This window comes from Cricetulus griseus, chromosome 2 (genome assembly GCF_003668045.3).
Source record: "Cricetulus griseus strain 17A/GY chromosome 2, alternate assembly CriGri-PICRH-1.0, whole genome shotgun sequence".
Lineage (NCBI taxonomy): Eukaryota > Metazoa > Chordata > Mammalia > Rodentia > Cricetidae > Cricetulus > Cricetulus griseus.
In genome coordinates this window covers 313,051,308-313,072,579 of record NC_048595.1, presented here as the reverse complement: position 1 = coordinate 313,072,579, position 21,272 = coordinate 313,051,308, and the positions used below count along the sequence as shown (strand labels likewise).

At 38.8% G+C, this 21,272-nt stretch overlaps 1 protein-coding gene across 3 annotated transcripts in view; it reads right to left on the bottom strand.

Moving 5' to 3' along the window:
• Window positions 1–21,272, bottom strand: part of Ap3b1 (adaptor related protein complex 3 subunit beta 1) — a 211,795-nt gene that overhangs the window by 152,749 nt on the left and 37,774 nt on the right. For all 3 annotated transcript variants that reach the window (XR_004768511.1, XM_027401712.2, XM_027401711.2), the window contains exons 3-7: window positions 19,996–20,070; window positions 11,332–11,427; window positions 10,623–10,783; window positions 8,273–8,339; window positions 1,164–1,346 (exon numbers count right to left, since the gene is read on the bottom strand). Coding sequence is in view for 2 of the 3 variants with exons in the window: in XM_027401712.2 (XP_027257513.1) it covers window positions 1,164–1,346; window positions 8,273–8,339; window positions 10,623–10,783; window positions 11,332–11,427; window positions 19,996–20,070 (582 nt within the window). In the remaining variant the exon portion in view is untranslated. The remainder of the gene's footprint in view (window positions 1–1,163; window positions 1,347–8,272; window positions 8,340–10,622; window positions 10,784–11,331; window positions 11,428–19,995; window positions 20,071–21,272) is intronic.

The window sequence follows — 21,272 nt, the reverse complement described above, 5'->3', positions numbered from 1 at the left end:
TATTATTTTTAATTTAAAAAAGCAAGATGTTCTAAATGCTATATAGTTAGTTGGGTAGAGCTCACAACTGACTTTTCAAGTTGGTAATATTGGGGCTGGAGAGCTGGCTCAATAATTAAGAGTGCCTGCTGCTGTTCCAGGGGACCTGAGTCTTGCTCTCAGCACGTATACAGGGTGTCTCATCTGTAACTTTAACTCCTGGGGATCCACACCCTCTCCTGACCTACTCAATGACCACACACACAGACACAGACACACATGCTTATATTGTAAAAACGCACATGCATGTACACACATATTTATGCACATATACATGCAAGCACATTGTAAAAACACACATATATGCACACACACATACACACATACATTGTACAAACACTGAAGCACATTCATGAATATGCATGCACATATATGTACACACAGATGAGCACACATACATACAGAAATATAAAAATATTACATTAAAAATAAGCTGTCAAAAGATGAATGTGCTGTTATAGTGCTGCTTAGGATGACCTCATACAATTTTAAAATTTACATGTGATTCTGCATAGAAACAGTGAGTGAGCTCTATTTCAAACTATGCAATACAATTAAAATTTCTAAGTTTCCTTGTAAAGAATATGATAAATTTCTAATGTAAATTTGCCAATAAATTCATTCCATAGGATATTTAACTACTGATTTCACACATTTTAAGTAAAAATGAAAGTAAACATATTTTAGAAGTATAAAGCTAGAGGAAAGAAATTTAAGAGTTCCATAGCATTTTACATAGAAACTCTAGAAATCAGTCACCACAAGTGTAAATTCATGCTACAGAGTCACATTACTTACTTAGCAAATTGGTCCATAAGATAAATGGGGCTCAAAAATGTAAAATCAACTACAAATTATATAAAAAAAAAAAAAACAAGGCTGGTTAATGTCATGTGAACCTTGTGTCCTAACAAGGACCTTTTGCCAGGTATCACACGAAAGATTATATAATGCACCTTTAAATGGGAATCAGCCAGTGTCAAAACAACTAACAATCAGCAAAAGCAGTTCTCACTAGAACACAGACTTCTAGTCCTTCATTACTCTTCATTGGTTGCACAGTTTGTAAAAATTCATCTATTCCCTTGATACACTTCCTAAGCAGGAGGCCAATCAGCACTCACCTCTCTCCAAGGACTGACAAACTGTGTCCGAGCGTATCGAGTCAGCATGTGGATTATGACAACCTGCCCCCACTCTTCCACATCTACCAGTAGGTTACAAAGCTTTCGGTAATTCCTGTGGATCAGATCGATTCTATCTGGGCACACTTCTTCAAAAGCCATCACCACACTGCCAGCCACCAGCTGAGAAGAAATAAGTAATAACTCATTAAAATGCACTCTCCACCCATCCAAGATCCTACTCGGGTATTCCAGTAGCATAGTCATGTTATGACAATAATATTGAAAATTTTAGTCATCCAGTTAAAATGAGCAATGCAAAAGTACCCTTTTCTTGAAGAATACCGTTAAGAACTATAAATAGTATGGAGAACAAATCTTCTGAAGAGAGATAAATCCAGGTTATTTTATTCGGTTAAATTCTAGTAATTGTTTGTACATGTGTGATTTGTTTGATTTTTGGTTTATTGTTGTTTGGTTTTTGGAAACACAGTTTCTCTTGTGTGACAGCTCTGGCTATCCTGGAACTTGCTCTGTATAGCAGGCTGGCCTAGAACTCACGGAGATCCACCTGTCTCTGCCCCCCAAGTGCTGGGATCAAAGGTGTGTGCCACCACTGTCCACACTTAAACTTTAAAGATGCTTTCTTCATCTGTAACAACATTCAGAAAAAGATTCAGGACAATACCAAAGAGCCCACTGTCAGTTTAAAGTGAAAATAGCAGTTATTCAACAATGGCTTTACATTAGGAAGTACACAAAGAACTCAGTGTTTAATGAAAAAACATTTCCAAATCTCATACATTTTAGTCCATTTGTTTTTACCAATATAATTTATTTTCAAAGAGAATACAGTGACTGAAATGATAGTGTATCATGCATAAAAATCAGTATAGTGTATTGCCAAAAGGGTTCAGTTGCCCCCAGACCAATTAATGAAATCACAAATGTTGACTTTTAAATTGTCATGCTCTTACAAATCTTGGGTAAAACTAAGATTTCTTCAGTATAAAGGTAGAGGGCAAGCAGAATATTTAACATACAAAATCTTCTATATGTGTACCATATATATGTGTGGTTAGCCAACAGTGTGATACGTTTTTGAAAAAACAAATTAGTATCATATTCTTTCTAAACACCAGGGCTTTTCCTTTTAGTATCTAAAATTTCCCCAATGACTAAAAATAAACAATTAAATAGAAGTATAACTTATTGAAATGGTACTTTTTGAAAAATATTAGCTACAATGATATTCATATTGAGTGTTTGTCCCTCTACTTGGTTACGATTTAGTTTATTAATATGCAACCAACAACACAATTGAAAGAAAACAACTCAGAATATAGACTTGCTATTATGCTAAACAAGTTTCAAGTCCTGTGGGGATTTTATGAATTACCAATCAGTATAAACGTGAAGCCGCATTTATTGACTCCAGCCCTACCCATGTACTGGTGCCTGCTGGTCCCAGCATGTATTCACCTCAATCGAAAAAGCAAAGAATTGATTATTTGTGTGAGCTAAATAAAAATGTATTATACATCTAATTTCCTATTTGCTATTGATATAGAAAGTAAGCTAAATGCATGTTTTCAATGCCATGCTTTGATATCTTCTGCATTAATTACTCTTCAAATATATTCACAGCAACTTACAACCTACGATTATGAGATTAAAATAATTTAAAAATCTCTTAAAATAACCAAGTTTACAACATCAAACTATAGAATTATTAGTATTTATGAGTTATAAAAATCTATATATTTTATATACAAATGAACAACTACTGCCATTATTATAAATAACTGATAAAGAATGTTAAACTACAAAATGAGATATTTCTTAGACTAATCTATGAAACTGAACTCAGTAAGTTTTTAAGTAATTGTCATTTTTAAATGCTATATAAAAAGGGTTTTATTAAACCCAGGAAGTATTTTATTACAAATGATTAGACACCAAACAATGAAATGGAAAATCAGCTGCTGCAGGATATTAAATTTATCAAGACACAACAACAACCACGCAACTGTAAGGCACTACAACATGCTAAAACACCCAAGATATCCTAGGAAGGGAAGAAAATAATCATTGAAGTACAAATAAGGCTACAGGAAACACTAAAAATAAGATGTAAAAAGAACAGCATCGCTAAATAACACTGGCTTTTAGATGCTCACTTCATTATATAGTGTATTTGTTTGCTTGTTTTAAACAATCTGAGCCTTTGATAAACACCAGCAGAAGAATTGATCATTTGGGTCTATTAAATGTTCAATATCCATAAAACATTCAGAATTAAAATAAAATGATCTAATTAGATTTCAAAACCAAAAATATTGGTTTCCAAAAAACAAACAGTTAATTTCCATTTCACTGTGTCAATAGTAGCTCTTCACACAGTGGGAATAAATCACTCCAACAAAACTGCAATGAGCTCATCAGATCCAAACACAGCTTTCCACTTATGTATTTTTTATATTAAAGAAATAAACGTGGTTCATTTATCTCCCCTTGGTTGCCACGTTTTTCTGTGCTGTTGCTATGAACTTCAGCCATTAGCTGTGCTCCAAGGTAAACTACATGAACCATCAACAAAAGTGACATCCCATCTATGGAGTTCATATTTTCTCTAGATTATCTATGCTAGTTGACAAGCTGGTAATGAAAAAAATCACACTAAGCAAATGGTTCCTCTAATAACAATAAATTTTCTATAAAATTATGAAGGGTACAAAACGTTTCCTTGCATCTATTTTGTCATGAATTCTAATTAACGTTACAAAAATCGGAGTGCTGGGTCATCACAAGAAGTGCATCACAGTTTGATTGATAAGATGGTGTAAGTTAGCCAGTGCTGCCAAGATTTTCTTCCCTTAAATTAATGGCCATCCAACCTGCTCTAATCATACAGCCCAAATGATATTCCCTTCTTATTTCAATTTTCTTGAGGCATGGAAAATAGGGAAGATCAGTCATTTATCTTCTAATAGCTGGATAATAGATCTATCACAATAAAACATCTGCACTAACTCGGGGGTGGGCTTTCTTCTTTTCCCCAGAACAACCAGGCTTTTACAAGCATTAAATCAATAACTTAGAAAATGGTATCTTACCCCTACAATTTAGCTGTGAACTATCAACCTATTCATTAAACAGTAGTCTATAGCTAAAATTAAAGAAACTTTGAGTCATCAAAAGTATATAAACAACTCAGCTTTTCAGGAAGCATTAATGTAATTTATCTCCCTGAGAAATTTAAATGCAATTGATGAGATTTCTTTGAAATTAACTTGAAACAAACAAACAACAAAACAAAAACACAAGAAATAAGTACTCCACCACCTTTGAGGCATTCTAAATAATCTGGTTCCATGTTTTCAATGCTCAACAAATACAAATTTCTACATTTCAAAGAAAAATAAATAAGTATTATAGACTTAAAGATACATTTATAGTGGAACATTTGGAAAGGTTTATAGTAAAAGTATATTTTGCTAAACACACAAGGCAGATGAAAGTGGTGTGAATCCAAAAATTACAGTAACAAATACTGTAACCACTGACTGGAGATGACAAATATATAGGCAAAATGTTCCCTTCTAATTCCATCTACTGTTCGTATAACCTTTCTAAATGTCTTTATAAACACAAGACACCTTCAAACAATAGTTACCTAAATGATACTACTGTGCTTGTCAGCCTGTTAGCAGAATCGTGTGCCTGAATCCAAAGTGAATTCTCTTTAAGGAAAAACTACACACTTGTCTTTTTGAGCCATATGCTTCTCACACACTAACATGCCTTGGAGCTCTCAATAAGAAAACCCTCCCTAGACTAAGAAAAGCAATAGAAGGTACCTCCCCAATCAACAGAGCTTAAATAAACAAGTTTTAAATATAGTGACATTTTTAACATTCCATACTTTCAGTATCATAAAATCATTATAATGGTCCCCATATTATGCCAGTGAATAAACTCCTCAAAATGTGAAAATGATTAGATTGAATCATTTCACTGGTAAATGTTTAAAGTTTATATAATCTGTTATAGGGAGACACCGTAACCACGCCTCCTAAGGGCTGGCTTACAGGTGTGCTTGACCACGCTTGGGCACGCTCTGGCTTGTGTTTGGCTGGTATTTATCTGAATAAAGATATCTTGAATCGACAAGCCATCTCCTTCACTTGGCGCATGCCGGTAGGATTCACTGAAAGAGTCAGCAAGGCAGGGAGGCCAGAGAAGGCCCCCCGCCCCCCACATGTCTGCAGCCCCTTAAGAACCTAACACACATCATCCTGACATAGCTCACACCCATGATGATAAGATCAGCCTAGCAGCTTGGTGTGATCCTCTTCTCTCCATCTCCCATGTGCTAGGATCAAGACAGGAGGATTGCAGCAAGTTCAAGGCAAGCCTGGTCTACAGAGCAAGTCTGGTACCAGCCAAGGAGCCAAGGACCTTGTTTCAATGAAACAACACAGCATAACAACAAAAGGCCAGGGGGAAGGAACAGATACCCTATCTGTCAAGATGTGTGGACATTTGGAAGTTTTGCTTTTGGTATAGCCTCCAAATCCTCTCCCCCATTCCCCTGTTCTGTTTTGGGGGTTTTTGTTTGTTTGTTTTTTCAAAACAGGGTCTCACTATGTAGCTGTCCTGGAACTGACTGTAGACCAGACTGACTTTGAACTCACAGAGATTCACCTTCCTCAACCTCCTTAATGTTGGGAATAAAGGTGTGCCACTACACCCAGCTACCTCCAAATTTCTTTAAATTTACGATGGAGCAGAAATAATGGCAAACTACATATAAATTCAGGAACTGCTTCTTCTAAATCTCACCATTCTCCACAGTATTTAGCAAATGTCCTATAGACAAAAGAAAATAAGTACTTTTAAAACTACAATTAAAAGCCAGGCATTGGTGGCGCACGCCTTTAATCCCAGCACTCAGGAGGCAGAGGCAGGCAGATCTCTGTGAGTTCAAGGGCAGCCTGGTCTACAGAGTGAGTTCCAGGACAGGCGCCAAAATAATACAGAGAAACCCTGTCTCGAAAAACAAAAAAAACAAAACAAAACAAAACAACAACAATAACAAAAAATACAATTAAGTTATGAGCATTGATAACAAACTTTGTGTTTGGATCCCTTAAACAGACATGCCTGTCATGGTGTAGACAAAAAGAAGCATGATTTTTCTCGTTACTTAGTGAGTTGATCTATATTTGATACCTCCTAATATCAACTATGCATAGAAAGATACAATGATGATTTCTAATATATTCTACACTGAAGATGTTTACATGATTTAGGAATAGAACCCAATAATTGCCATGTATGACTGACAGCATAATGATACTGTCAAGATAAGCAGTAAGGAAAATAAAGGAGATGCAGTATTTACTAAAATATTCCTTTAGTGCAAACAAGCAGTAAAGGAGGAATGAAAAAAACACAAGACAGAAAAGCAAGTGAAAAGGCAGCTAAAAACTCAACAATTCAACCAACATGGCACGAAGTGTAAGTGAATCAATTATTCCAATCAGAAGACAGTTACTGTCAGATTTAATTCAAAGTCAAAAGGCATCTATATATGCTACCTATAGAAGGCAACCAGATTAAAAAATAGAATTTGGACAGGTAATAGAGCTGCATGCCTTTAATCCCAGCACTCAGGAGGCAGAGGCTGGTGGATCTCTGTGAGTCCAAGGCCAACCCAGTCTACAGACCAAGTTCCAGGTCAACCTGGGTTACACACAGAGAAACTTTGTCTCAAAAAACAAAAAAATATACACTTTGTGTGAAAACAATCATAAATCAGACTGACTATACATAAAACAAGAGACATTATTAAAGATAAAAGCAGACATTGATACATAATAAAATTATTATAAACATATATATTAATATCAGAGCTCCTGAGTACACAAAGCAAACACTGACAAAACTGAAGAGAAATTCCAATACCCCACTTTTCAATATGAACAACAGGCATGAGCCTGCAAATAGTTCAGTGGGTAAAAACCTACCACTGAGACCATTACCTCAGTTCAGACCCAGACCCCATGATGGAAAGAAGGAACCAGATCTGCAAGTAGTCCTCTGACTGCCATATACACTCCATAGCAGGTGTACCCACATACATACATATGCACACATACAAAATAGATGAGTATAATTAAAAGAATAAAGGAGCCAGTGACTACTATGTTAGAGACCTGCTGGATGGCAACAGTCCATGTTCCCTAGCCATGACGCATGATGACTTCCTAAGTAGTCTGAGTTGTAAAAGATAGATACAGAAGCCCTGAGATACCAGCAGCACAATGCCTTCAGCCACCCGTTCACACAGCCATAGTTTACCTCTATTCCTAAGTCTTATCTACCAATGCACACATAAATTGAGCACAGAGAAAGGATATAGGTGGATACACACATTCTCACAAAACTACTCATTTTAATTAGAAACCAAAAAAAAAGAGCCTTCTTCAACTATAAATTTTTTAGGGAAGAAACATTTTGAGAGCTGTTTTACTATTTTAGAAAATGTGCAGAAGCTGGGTATCCTAGATCATGTCTGTAACCCTAGCATTTGAGAAACCATGATCAAACTGCTATGAAGCAGAGGCCAATGTGGTAGAAACAGTAAATTCCAGATTGTCCTGAGCTGCTTATGATATCCGGTCTTAAAAACCCAGCAACCAACAAACTAACAGCAAGAACAAAAGGAAATAGAACATTTGTAATACTAAAATCCCCTCTCTAATGTTCAATAGGTCTTTGATACTTTGTTTATTTGAGGTTGGGGGTTTGTTGTTGTTGTTGTTCTTGCTGTTGTTGAGACAGGGTCTCACACTGTAGCCCTGGTAACACAGAACTCACTATGTACACCAGGCTGACTTCAAACTCACAGATTGCCTGCCTCTCTTACCCAAGTATTGGGATTAAAGGTGTGCACCAATATGCCCAGCTTTAATAATTGAGACATGAACTTCATTAATGATTAGAGCATTATAGAAGCAACAGAAATAATTCCAGCAAATCTAGCATGGTAAATCATAGTAAAATAAAAACACACGTCAGTGACACCAAAAGATAATACTCACAGTGCTCTTATCTTTCAGAAGCTTCTCAATGACTTCAATCAACATCTCCTTCTGCTCTGGATCAAGACTGAAATGTTAAAAATAAGTAAGTCACGTGCATTTATTGCCCTTCATTCTAATATCCAATGACATTTATCACTTCAAGAATGCTGAGGTTGGCTGGGCAGTGGCGATGCCCACTTCAATGCCAGCACGCAGGAGGCAGGGGCAGGTGGATCTCTGAGTTTGAGGCCAGCCTGGTCTACAGAGTGAGCTCCAGGACAGGCAGGGCTACACAGAGAAACCCTGTCTCAAAAAAAACAAAACAAACAAGGTATGCTAAAGTGTTGTAAGAGAACAGTGAGGTTCCCAGACACAGACACTTAGTAAGATGGGGTGGGTTTTCCAGTCAGTGGGTTACCTTTCCTCTCTGAAGCTGCCCATGTTAACTAAACTAGGTGTCAATCACTGCCAGAGCCAGCTGGAGAACTGTGAGGAAGTAGCTGAAAGTACCTACTGAAAATTCTTTTTTTATCTCAAGGGAAAAATGTGAAAGACAGTAAATGTTTTTAACTCTGGTTGTCTAACAGCCAAAACCAAAAAGAGCACTTCTAAATAAAACCTAATTACCTTAGCCTGCTAATGGAAACACACATTATGAAGCTGTCATCTAAACCCAAGGGCAAATGGGACAGACTATGCGAAAACATCTGGCAGACCATCACAGTGCGGGACAGAGAGTGGACAGTGAGCTGCTACCTGGCCACTAGGTGCACTTTTAAACCATTACTCCTACTTTACAGTTCTTTTTAAAAGTTTTATTGCATGTATCTATTCAGGGGGAAAGTTTCTACACAGAGCATGAGGTGCGTGTGGCAATCAAAATACAACTGATTATTTGGAATATGGTTGATTTCTACCTTAGAGATATGATATGCTACTCACAAGTCCACACATCTGCTGATTTCATGCATTTAACTTGTTTGACACAGCACTGAGAGCACACCAGAAACAAAAGTGGTAGCTTGCAGATAGATGACAGAAAACAGCAACACATCATGACATATAATTTGTTCTAGACAGTATTTTTTCCACAGATATCATGAGATTATATGGTATTTGCTATAAATGTCAATAGCATATAATTTAAAAATCACTGAGTGGGGGAGAAAGAGGTTGTTCTTCCGTGGAACCCAAGCGCAATTCCCAACACCCACACAGTGGCTCACAGCCATCTAACACTATCTTCTGGCCTCCATGGATACTGTATGCACATGATGCACAGAGATATATTTGGGCAAAACAGCCATACACAAAAAATAAAGGTTAAAAAAAATTAGACACTATATAGTAAGACCCTGGCTCAAAAAAATCACTATGAAAAAGGTATAATAAGATATCTCTGTTCAAGAATCACAACACTTCACAGAGTGAGCAGCAGAAACAAAGATGAAAAGAAAATAGTTTTATAAGTAAAACACATGAAATTCTACTCTATAGTAAATAAAACATTCTTTCTCCTCTCTCCCTCTCCCTTCCCCCCTCCCCCCTCTGTGTTTCATGTATGTAAGTATGTGATTGCATATACACATTGGGAAGCCAGGGAAGGACACTGGTGTCTTCTTCAATGGTTCTAAGCCATATTGCCTTGAGACAAGGTATGTCACTGAAGCAGCTGCTCACCATGTCAGCTAGGCTGGCTCACCAGCCAGCTCCCAGGACCTACCTATCTTGCTCTCCCCTCCACCAGGACACTAAGTTTGGAGAATTTGCAGACATAGCTAACTAGTTTTGTAAACCTTGGGTGCTTGGGTTTGTACTTAGGCTTCATACTCACTGAGCCACCCCCAGTCCCCTCTATTTTTTGACAACACATACATATGTGCTCATATGTAAGACACATTATACAAATGAGAATTCAAACTCTGATTAAAGCTATGAAACCTAGAAGTAAACAGAGGCCCTAATAAGCTCAGAAGTAAATGTACTCATAGGGGCTCAATAACCAACACAAAAGCAAAGACATGCAAAGATTACGTGTAGGAGGAAAAAACACACATACACACACATAGCACTGGGCAGTGGTAGCACATGCCTTTAATCCCAGCACTTGGGATGCAGAGACAGGTGGATCTCAGTGAATTTGAGGCCAGCCTGGTCTACAAAGTGAGTTCCAGGACAGTCAGGACTGTTACACAGAGACTCTGTCTGGAAAAAACATTAAAAACATGCGCGCATGCACAAATACACACACACACACACACACACACACACAATTTATTTACTTAGAAGGACAGGCTAGAACGTACCTCTGGATTACAATAGCCTATGTAACACCACAGATGCACACTGTGATCAGTAAAGCACCTACCTGTACAACTTCTGTATAGCATGGGCTGCATTCTTCCTGACATATGGTGACAGGTCAGCCGAAGCCTCCTTAATAGCCAGCATCATGATAGGCACAATAATTGGCACTCTGATACTTGACAGAACTCTCAAGGCACTTGCACGGATTAGCTGATTTGGGTCCTAAAACAGAGTGAAAATACCCATCAAATTTTCAAGCTTAGGCTTTTCAGTACCATACAGTTAGCAGATATTGCAGTGCTAACCAACAAGAAGAGCCTTTGAAAGCAGGCAGTGGTGTCTGAAAACAGGTAAAAAAAAGGAAAAGTAAATGTGTCTTTTCTAAACAGTGTTTTAAAGAAAAGTGGTGGGTACAATTCTCGTTGGCTATTTATTACTAAATGTACTAGACTTTTAATGTTCTTTAAGAATGCTCCACTATATTATCTTTACATTTTCAACAACCGGTAGGTACAACAATAAGCAGTCCTTCGGTACTGAGCAACCATCAAATAGACATAAAGGAACAGAAGACACAACTTCTGTGGCAAAGTCCTACATGGCTACAGAGGTCATTTTCTAAGGCCACCAAATCTGCATTCTGGGAGGCCCTTTAACTCCTCCAAGCCACAGCCAGGCAGGTTAGTAGATTATTGTCCCATCTCTTTAAAGGACAATCCTCCAACTGTGCAGACACTTTGCCATTATCTACCTGCTCGCTTATCATTTACCTTCAAAGCTCGCTGGAAAGTGCTAATGGACAGGAGCGCCAGGTCCTGCTGTTCCTCGGCGTATCGGACGAGGTAAACATATACCAACTTCTTGATCTATTTGGAGGGGGGAAAAAAAGTCATTCACTCCTACCAGGATGAAAATTTAAAACTCAATATTTTATAAACCAAAATCCATTCTCAATTTTTCTCAAGTAAGTAAGTGGATCTGGTCACAGCTCAGCCTGTAAAGCAGATACTATTTTGTGTGACAATGAAAGCAAACGAAAAAGCTTGTGAAGTAAGCATTTTTATAATCCAATCCATAGTGTAACATCCATCCTCTCAATGTATCTCTTCCTTTCACATTGAGTTTGCTTAATCTCTGAAAAATAATTTGTATAATATCAAAATATCAAGTAACTGGCAAAAAAAAAAAAGTTACATGTAAACAGCATGGGCCCTCACCATCTGGTAGAGAAGCTTACATGTCTACATCTATCAAATAGCCCCAACTCTTTTAATGGTAGCAGTCACATTCCAATGGATATTACATGATATCTTCAGCTTAATAAGGATAATATGTGAAAATAATACCAGCTTAATATAATAATTCCTAAGAGACTAGACTGGTCAGTGTTCTGGAAAAATCTTTAAAGGCAATTTAATGAGGTCTACAGCTCTTCCTTCACCCCAGTAGTGGTGGCGGTAAAAGTGGAAGAGGAGGTGATGACTGGTGGTGGTGGCAGTAGCAGTGGTCACGGAAGAGGTGGAGGTAGTGGTGGAAAAGGTGGTGGTGGTGACGCTAGTGGAGAAAAAGGTAGAAATGGATGAGGTGATGGTAGTGGTCATGGAGGAGGAAGAGGAGGTGGTGATGGAGGAGACAGAAGTGGAGGAGGAGGGGGTGGTGGTGATCATGGAGGAGGGGGTGGTCATGGAGGAGGAGGTGGTGGTGATAACAAGAACCCAGGGTCTTGTGCACACTAAGCATACACTATCACCAGGTTACTCTCTCAGCCCCCATATGGTTTTAGGTTCCTTCACTATGCTGTTTGTTCCCTGTAAACACACTCCAGTGTCTGTTTCTCTCAGTGTGGCACTCCAAACTAAAATGAGATCTAAACAGAACAAACTAGGAAAGAACACTGTTCCTGGTGAAGCCTCCCCTAATACAACTAAGGAGGCATTAAAATTATCCACTTTCCCAAGAGCAATGTTAGAAAGCCCCACTATACCCACTTTCCCAAGAGCAGTGCTGGGAAGCCCTACTCTATACACTTCCCAAGTGCAGTGCTGGGAAGCCCCACTGTATACACTTCCCAAGTGCAGTGCTGGGAAGCCCCACTGTATACACTTTGCAAATGCAGTGTAAGGAAGCCCCACTGTATACACTTCCCAAATGCAGTGCTGGGAAGCCCCACTGTATACACTTTGCAAATGCAGTGTAAGGAAGCCCCACTGTATACACTTTGCAAATGCAGTGCTGGGAAGCCCCACTGTATACACTTCCCAAATGCAGTGCTGGGAAGCCCCACTGTATACACTTCCCAAGCATAATGCCAGTAATCCCCACTGCATTTGAACAGCTGTGCTTTTAAGCTTTCTAGTTTCAATCTCTTAAATGAAAAGTAAAACTGTGCATTTATCTATAAGAAAGTTCAGCATCCGAGACCTGGCTCTTCAAAGCATCTTGTTGACGTCATTTCAGACATTAATTCTATGATTTAACCTGCTTAACCACCTGTCACCTTCACAGCATCATAAACACAAATGAAAACTTGGTAAGCATACTTTCTATACTCTCATATTAGTGAATTATATATATATATATATATATAAATGTTACAGATGAAACTAATTACAAAAAAAATCTCTAAGTATTCTTCACAGCTAACAGTTCCACAAAAATCTTAAAAATAACATCCAACATCTCTGACCCAAGCTAATAATCTACCCCAAACTTCCTTTTTCATCAAACCGAAACAATCATTGACTATAACTTGACTTTGGTCTCAAACTGTACTCAGGTTATCCCTGATAGCCTCTCCCCCACCAAATTTCACTTAAAATAATCTATGAGACCAAAAATTAAAAAAATAAAATGCTGACTAATACACAAACAATAAACTATACATACTAAGCAACTGCTACACAAAATAAAGCAAGTCTATATTCAGCAATGAAATTTTCATAAAGGATTTTAGCATGTTATATGGCATAAATGATAATAAGATCTCATCTCTGCTTGACTCAAAACAAGAAACAAAACAAAATCACAACCAGTTACATATATACAGGAGGATGGAGACAGGGCTCCACTCTAGCTCACTCAGGTTAGTCAATCACAGCAATCCTCCTGCTTCGGCCAGCAACATCTAGGACTACACGTATGCCCTACAGTGCCAGGCTGAGCTAGAAACACTTTTCAAGTTTCTGTATTTCTAGGAAAAGAGGTTCTTCTGTAGTTCCGACAACCCACAGCCAGCAGAAAACTGACATAAGCTTGCTCAAAAGATCAACAAAAACTCACCCAAATAACAGCTTTTTCAAGTCAACAATGTGTGGCAGCCCCCTTGCCATGACAGGAGCAAACTCACTCCAATCATGCCTCTGAGGCTAAGCTCATTCTCACAAGTGTCCACACTTCTACAGATGACACCAATCCACTCAGGACACTGAAAGTCCACCCTTCCCAAAAATGTCCCTTAAGATGAATAACTCTGTGTTCAAAGAAAATGTATCTAGAAAACAAGGCTGTCTCTTGGTATGGTGAGCAACAGACTCACTGTCTTGCTACTACAGCTTCTATGTGTTTCATGGCCCTTCAACATAACAAAGCCCCTTGAACTTCTAGTTGGGTGATGATGGTCCAAGTAAAATCAACACATACACTTTCAAGCATTTCGGTTACCAAACTCAAGAAACTCAACATCAGTACAATCCTATTACTTATAAATAATCCATATTTTAAATTTCCAATATCATATATGTTAGCACACTTTCTTCAATGTATGCTCTGAGCTGAATGGGAACACCAAGTCTTGCCTTTCATCCGAGGAAGCTCTTCAGGGTTTCTTCTCCAAGCACTTTTATCATCCCAGCCAGTGTTCCAATTAACCAGGAAATGCCTAGCTATAAAAGAAAAGCACTCACTGGCTCTGCTTTTACTTTTTATTTTTCCCTTATTCTTCACCTCGATCTCTCTAACTTCCCAAGTTAGAACTTGCTGAGTACTTTAAGGCCTGCCACCTACAATGCCACTACTCATTTAATGCTCACATCCCACTAAGTACAATTGCTATCTCCCCTCAAGGAAGCAGATCGGCCGATGGTCACAGGATGTGTCCAAGGAGGGTAGGGGCACATTCCCAACTCCTACATGTTCTGGCCAATGAAGACAGTCCTCCAATTTTTCTATTAAAATATTCTCTAAGAAAAGGAGTTAGTACCCTTCCCCAGGACACCTGAAAACCTAGTAAAATTACACAATCCAAGAATAAAATTTTCATAAAATATCAGCTTTTTTTCCCTTTGAGACTAGACCTCCCTAAAGCCTAAACTAACCAGGAACTCATGATCCCTTCTTGCCTTGACCGCCTCAGTCCTGGAACTATGGAAGACTATTTCCAGATCTCTTGCCCTTTAAGGAAGGAAAAAAAAACATTTTTTTTTAATTTATAGATGCTTTAAATCATCTAAATTTTAATAAATCAGGGCCCAAATTCACGCACAGTGCCTAGCATACAGTTTTGCTATGAGGAACCTGTCTCTTAACTCCAAGTGCAGATCTGCACTGTGGAGCCTGGCCTGGCTGCTCCTGTTCACAAGCCAACAGGAGATGCTATTCTATGACATTAGGGCGCCTCACTCCAGGATCCCTGTCAATATTCCATAACCTCAGGGAACTTTGCTCCAGGATCCCTGTCGACACTATGACATCAGAGTGCCTCATCCCTGGATCCCAGTGATACTCCATGACATCAGGGTGCCTTGTTCATGCATCTCCACCTCTATTACCAGTGAACTTTCAGTGAAATTCCCAATCAGACTCCATATGATTTCTTTTGTTCAAATAGTTGCTTCTCAAACTTCAGAATTTGCACAATTCAAGAATAAACAACCCATGTAAATACCATTCCATTAAATGATCTTCTCAAGTGACTTTTTTTAACATAAGATACAAACCATAGGTTCCAAAACCAAGCAAGACCAATTTAGGTAGAAACCAAAACCAGTTAAAGGAAGTCAATTTAAAAGTGAAATAAACCAAAAGATCCAAACCATAACTAACATTTTTGATTCAAAACAATTTTTTTAAGTAGTTGGTGTCATAGTTTCGATGCAATGATAGATGATTATTGGAAAACAGATGACCAGAACTCCCCAACTAGAGTTTTAAGTTCCTTAGAATACAAAGCTTTGTATCAGGTAGCAATAAGATAATATTTATTACTCTGTATTTTCATTGGTCTTTATTAATAAACCAAATACCCCTTTTCTCACACACAAAAAAAATACAAAGCTTCTAGAAAGCAACCTATATCCACAAGTATTGACTGATCAGTTGGCAGGCTAATAGCAAGTTCACATCTCAGTCAGAAAGTTCTCAAATCACCTTAGAATGAATGTGCTTAAATTAAACTGTGTACAGCCAGGACTCATCAGACTTCAAAGAAAGAGCTCAGTAACTGCCAGATGATTCGCATCTCAACCCAGTGTCACAGGACTGACAAAAAGCAGGGCTTTCCAAATAGGTTAGTTACAACATCTAGGATCTAATGTCCCCAGCAGTTCTAAGTCAATGAATAGCAACATCTAAAAGCCACCGATACACAGGAACCATGACTATTGGGGTGATTATGTAGCTTGTTTTGTTTGTTTGTAATGGTCACTTAGAAAGTATTCTTTGTCCCTACAAATTATGTTCAGAGCTGATGCTACACTTCACAGCAAAATGTTAAAGGAAAAGCTTGAGTCCACCCTGCCCTGATCTCCTCGGGGTTTATTTCTCAACAACACGTTTGTTTATCAGGAGGGCCAGCTAGCTTTAAAACTGTATTATGAACTTCAGATGCATCTAGGATTTGTAATGGTACACTGAAACATTCAGCACCACAGCTGGGCTAGCAGGCTTCACTATAATTACTCACTATTGGAGAAGGATTTCTGAGACTGTTATAGCAAAAAGCATAACAATATTAAATCACAGAAGGTTGCAAAACACTAAATTTGTTCCAGTTCTGTTATAAGAATCAATCAATATTGACCACAAGAGGCCTATGCACTGCCAGGCTGCAGGTGTGCGCAGAAAACCTACTTTCCCTGAGACCATTCTGTGACCAGGAATGGGAGTAGTTAGAGGTCCGTGACTACGCCACTCTCTGACCAGTTACTTTCATTCAATGTTACAACACTGCTTGCTGTAAAGCTAATCATAGCAGAGCCCCAGCAGTCTGGAGGAACACAGGCAGATCTGTTTAATTAGCTTATCGATACCACTACATCAAACTTCATGAGCTATTGACTGAAGCTTTGATTATTTTTGTACTATAAGCACTGACTGCTTACTAGGTCACTTGTGGTATCATCTGACATCTAATGCCAGGTGACGTATTATACAGCTCACCTGTGAAGTTAAGGCAGCATACACTTATAAAAATGAAATTTCTCACTCGGCAGCAAGGAAACATCAAGCAATTCTCTCAGCACAGATTTCTAAGAAGCTTATATCAGTTTTTCCATAAGAAGATTAAGTTTGTTTTTTAAAAAAATCATAAAGCTTTAAAGAACAAAAGATATCAAAACAAGCAGCCCAGGGCTTAATGGAGGGATCAGTGGTTAAGGGCACTTGCTGCTCTTGCAGAGGACATGGCTTCAGTTTCTAGTACCCATATGGTGACTCACAACCATCTGTAACTCCAGCTCCAGAGGATCCAACATCATCTTCTGGCTTTCATGAACACTGTTCACACATGGTACAAAAACATACACATAAAATTAAGTCTTTAAAAGGAAAAGACCAAAAATAATGTTTCTATTAAAACTTTTCTTGTAGAATATCAGCCAACATACCAGAACCTGAGAGCAAAGGAGGAAACAGAACAAACAGCTAGGTCTTCCTACTGATAACTACTTGCCAAGCTCTGAATGAGCCAGAATTAACACAAATTTTTCTGTTCTCACAATAAGAAGTGCAGGAATATCAAGGCCACCAGCACTACAGATTTGTTCATTCCTACCCATTTCTACAACACCACCAAAAGATGGTCAACATACTGGATGCCACGGTTAATCCCTGATGTTAATGAGGGGTCAGACACTAAGGTCAGTAAAAAACGCACCAAACACAAAGGATGGTGCTCACTGCCAGGGCAACCGTCTGGGATGGCTCCCTGACTTTGGATGATGACTGCCAAAGATCTGCCATATGACTTTAGTAAGTCCTCCATCGTATCTTCATTGTGAAATACTGACAGAAACCCAGAGTTAGCCTTACAGAGGTATTCACTGTGTGAAACACTAACAACCTCAGCCCAGATGTGCTTTCTACAGATTAGTAATCAGCACTGCTCAAAGACTAGTCCTGTAACAACAGGACAAGCCTCGACCCTGCTTCCCATGTTTTAGAAGTCAAATCTGCTCAGCAGCAGAGTACCAGCAAGCCTTAGGCCTGCACCTAAGCAACATGAAAGCACCCGAGGCCAGGAAGAAACCTGGGAATGCAATAGCAGGACAGATCCAAGATGGTGCAAAAAATACTACTACACATACCCAAAATGCCTTTTGATCAGAGAAATGAAATTAAGTGAAAACAAAATTTTCAACGAGATATCACTTCATACACTCTAAAGAGTCATAATCTAAAATAGGGACATTTTAAAAAGTTAAACAGGAAGCTAGAGATGTTCTCAGTGGTAGCATACTCATCCATTATACACAAAGCCCTGAGTTCGATGCCAGAATCAAAAAGATGAAAGAAAGAAAGAAAGGAAGAAAGAAAGGAAGGAAGGAAGGAAGGAAGGAAGGAAGGAAGGAAGGAAGGAAGGAAGGAAGGAAGAAAGGAAGAAAGAAAGAAAGCAGGGGTAGGGGAGTGTAAAGGGAGAGGGAGAGATAGAGGGGAGAGGAGGGAGGGAGGGTAGGGCAGGGGTCAGCCAGGGCATGAAAAGTAGAACTCACAAGCATTACTATTTTAAACATAAAATGATGCTGTAGGATAGAAATGGTTGTCAGTCAGTTCATGTTATCACAGAGTCTTCGTATTATCAGCAACAGCAGGCTAAGGTCTATGTCCACAGACGTGAGAGGGAAGGTCCACACAAACACCTGGACACTAATGCTCAGAGCAGCACTACTCCTAATAAACAGTCAAAAGGAGAAATATTCTAAATGTCCATCGATGGATGAATACACAAATCATAGGTACCCATACAGTAGAATGCTGTTCAGCCATAAAAATACATGGTTAGTGTCAGTCAACTAAGAACTGCCCACATTCCAGACACAGGTTCCTCCTCCCCACCTTCAATGACTCAGAGCCTGGCTCCATCATTACTAATATGACATATTTCCACCGTCACATATTTTCCCTATGAACATACTCCATAGCCCATATAAAGCCCACCATGACAACCTAGCCTCCAATGTCTATTTTTCCATCCCTGTTGAGAGGCAACTACTTTGAGTCCCCCATCGCACCCACCCCTCCACTACCCATAAATCTCTTGTGTGAGGTCTGTTGCATGGTGTGATTTTTTATAGAATTCTTGGTCCCAATCATAGAGAAACTCTTTTACCACAAAACCTTTTCAGTTAGAATGCTACAAAATGAAGAACCATGAAAACATGCTAAACGGAGTCAGCTCTGCTCAGCAGGGCTCTGTAGATCTTTGGTCAGGTCGGTTTAGTCAGGCCTGAGTACAGTCTCAAACAATGACCTCCTATGACTTCATTTAAAATACTGTTCACATGAAGTGCCCAGAATAAGCAAATCCATAGACAGAAGGTAGGGGGAAAAGGGAGTGACCACCAGTCATCACAGGATTTCTTTTAGAGTAAGGAAGGTGCCATGGAATTGTGATAAATTCTATGAACACACTAAAAAAATTACTCAACTCAAAATGAAACTGAGTAGAATGAACCTTGCCACACAGGAGAGTCCACTGGGTAACAATGCTGGGGCTTGAGACTGCAGTTAGGACTCAGGGGAAAATAGTGGTGCACTGCTTAGGCCTGAGAGTGAACCCAGCAGTACTATGGCATGTGTATGGGACCGCAGCCATTAGCATCAAGGTCTGTGCTTTCCTCAGGAACAGAGCTGTGTTTACAGTCGCCACCAATGGCAGAACTAATCTTAGTTCCAGTTTTACTAAACACACTGGAGATATGCAAACCTAAAATTAAGTCACTGGGCCAAAAATTAAATGCCACTGTCTTTAGGAATTCATTAAAGCTCAACCTGAGTGAATGACTGTCACTACAACTTCAATTTTGCTTTTCACATTTTCCACTCAAAATCCAAGTCTAAATTCAAACCCACTTGTTGGTGTACTTTACCAATATTAAGACTTCAGACATCTTACCATAATAAAAAGTCAATGAATTTAAATGCATTGACTTCCAAAGTAGCGGTAAGTATGTGGTTGGCTTACACGACAAGAGTAATAAAAACAATAAAGCAAACAGTACCTCGATGTTTTTGCTGGCCACATTCTTCACAACAGCAGGGAAGAGCTCTGATGCGTTTTTCCCCTTCGCAATCATCTAAGGGTTAAAGAGGAGAATTAGGAACTTCTTAGTAATCTGAAAAGACAGCTATTCTGGGAAACTCTACACATATTAAATATTGAAAGATTCTGTCACAAAGCAAGCTACTGTATTAACAGTTCAACTTTTCCAGTGTCAATTACATCCCAACTACACACACCAGGAAAACATATCTTGTGTTTCAACATAATAGCCAAATATATAGACACACAAAGGGAAAATATACAGCCAAACATGGAAGTGCACTCCTGTGATCCCAGGGAGACAGAGGTGAGAGGATCAGATGTTCAGGGTCAGCTTGCCTATGAGACTCTGCCAAAAAAAAAAAAAAAGGCAGGAGGAGAAAGAAGAACAGAATATACAGAGTAAGTTAAGGAATGTATAGAAATGGGTACAGTATTTTCCTTGGGCTAACTGTATTGCAAACATCCTTTCACTGTGTGCTCATCCTTATTTTCCAGGTTCTTACATTAAACTTGTAGCACATGTGAAAGGGCCCAGGAGATTTTGTAAGCTAAATCTCTTGGCTTTCTTGGAGATTCTCCTAGTTCCCAAGTATAATTTTTCAGGAGTCTCTTCATTCTGTCCACTGAAGATCTGTATACCACCATCACTTCCAATGCCCCCAATTTCAAAGTTTCATTCACTCTGAGGACTCCCACTTATACAAATAAAGATCAGTCTCTCAGAACTCCATGCCAAACTCCCAGGCCAAACTCAGCCTCCCTAACTGCACATCGGAAGCTGCCTCTCTCACCCCAAAGTCTCTGCCTAAAACCAAACTTGGTCTTCAAGAAAAAAGATTTTAAAAACAAGCAAACAAAAGAAAGATTACATTAAAGGTGGAATTTATTATTTATTCTTTCCACAAATTCTCTTAGATAACAGAAAACACAGAAAGGTATTGCTCTTTTCTTACATCTACACAGTAACCAGGTCCTGCTGCTAATTCTTCCATCAGGTAAGGTCACTCTTTGCTGCTCTGATCCTACCTCAGGTCAGCATCACTACTACAATAGACTCTACTACACATAACACATACCACAGACAGCTTAATGTGGAATCCTACTTTGAGGACCAGGGGTGTATGTAGCTCATTGGCAGGTTTCTCTAACATGCATAAGGTCCTGGGTTCAATCCTAGCACCATGACAGGGGAAGAAAAAAAAAAAAAAGCCCCCCAACCAAATCCTCCATATT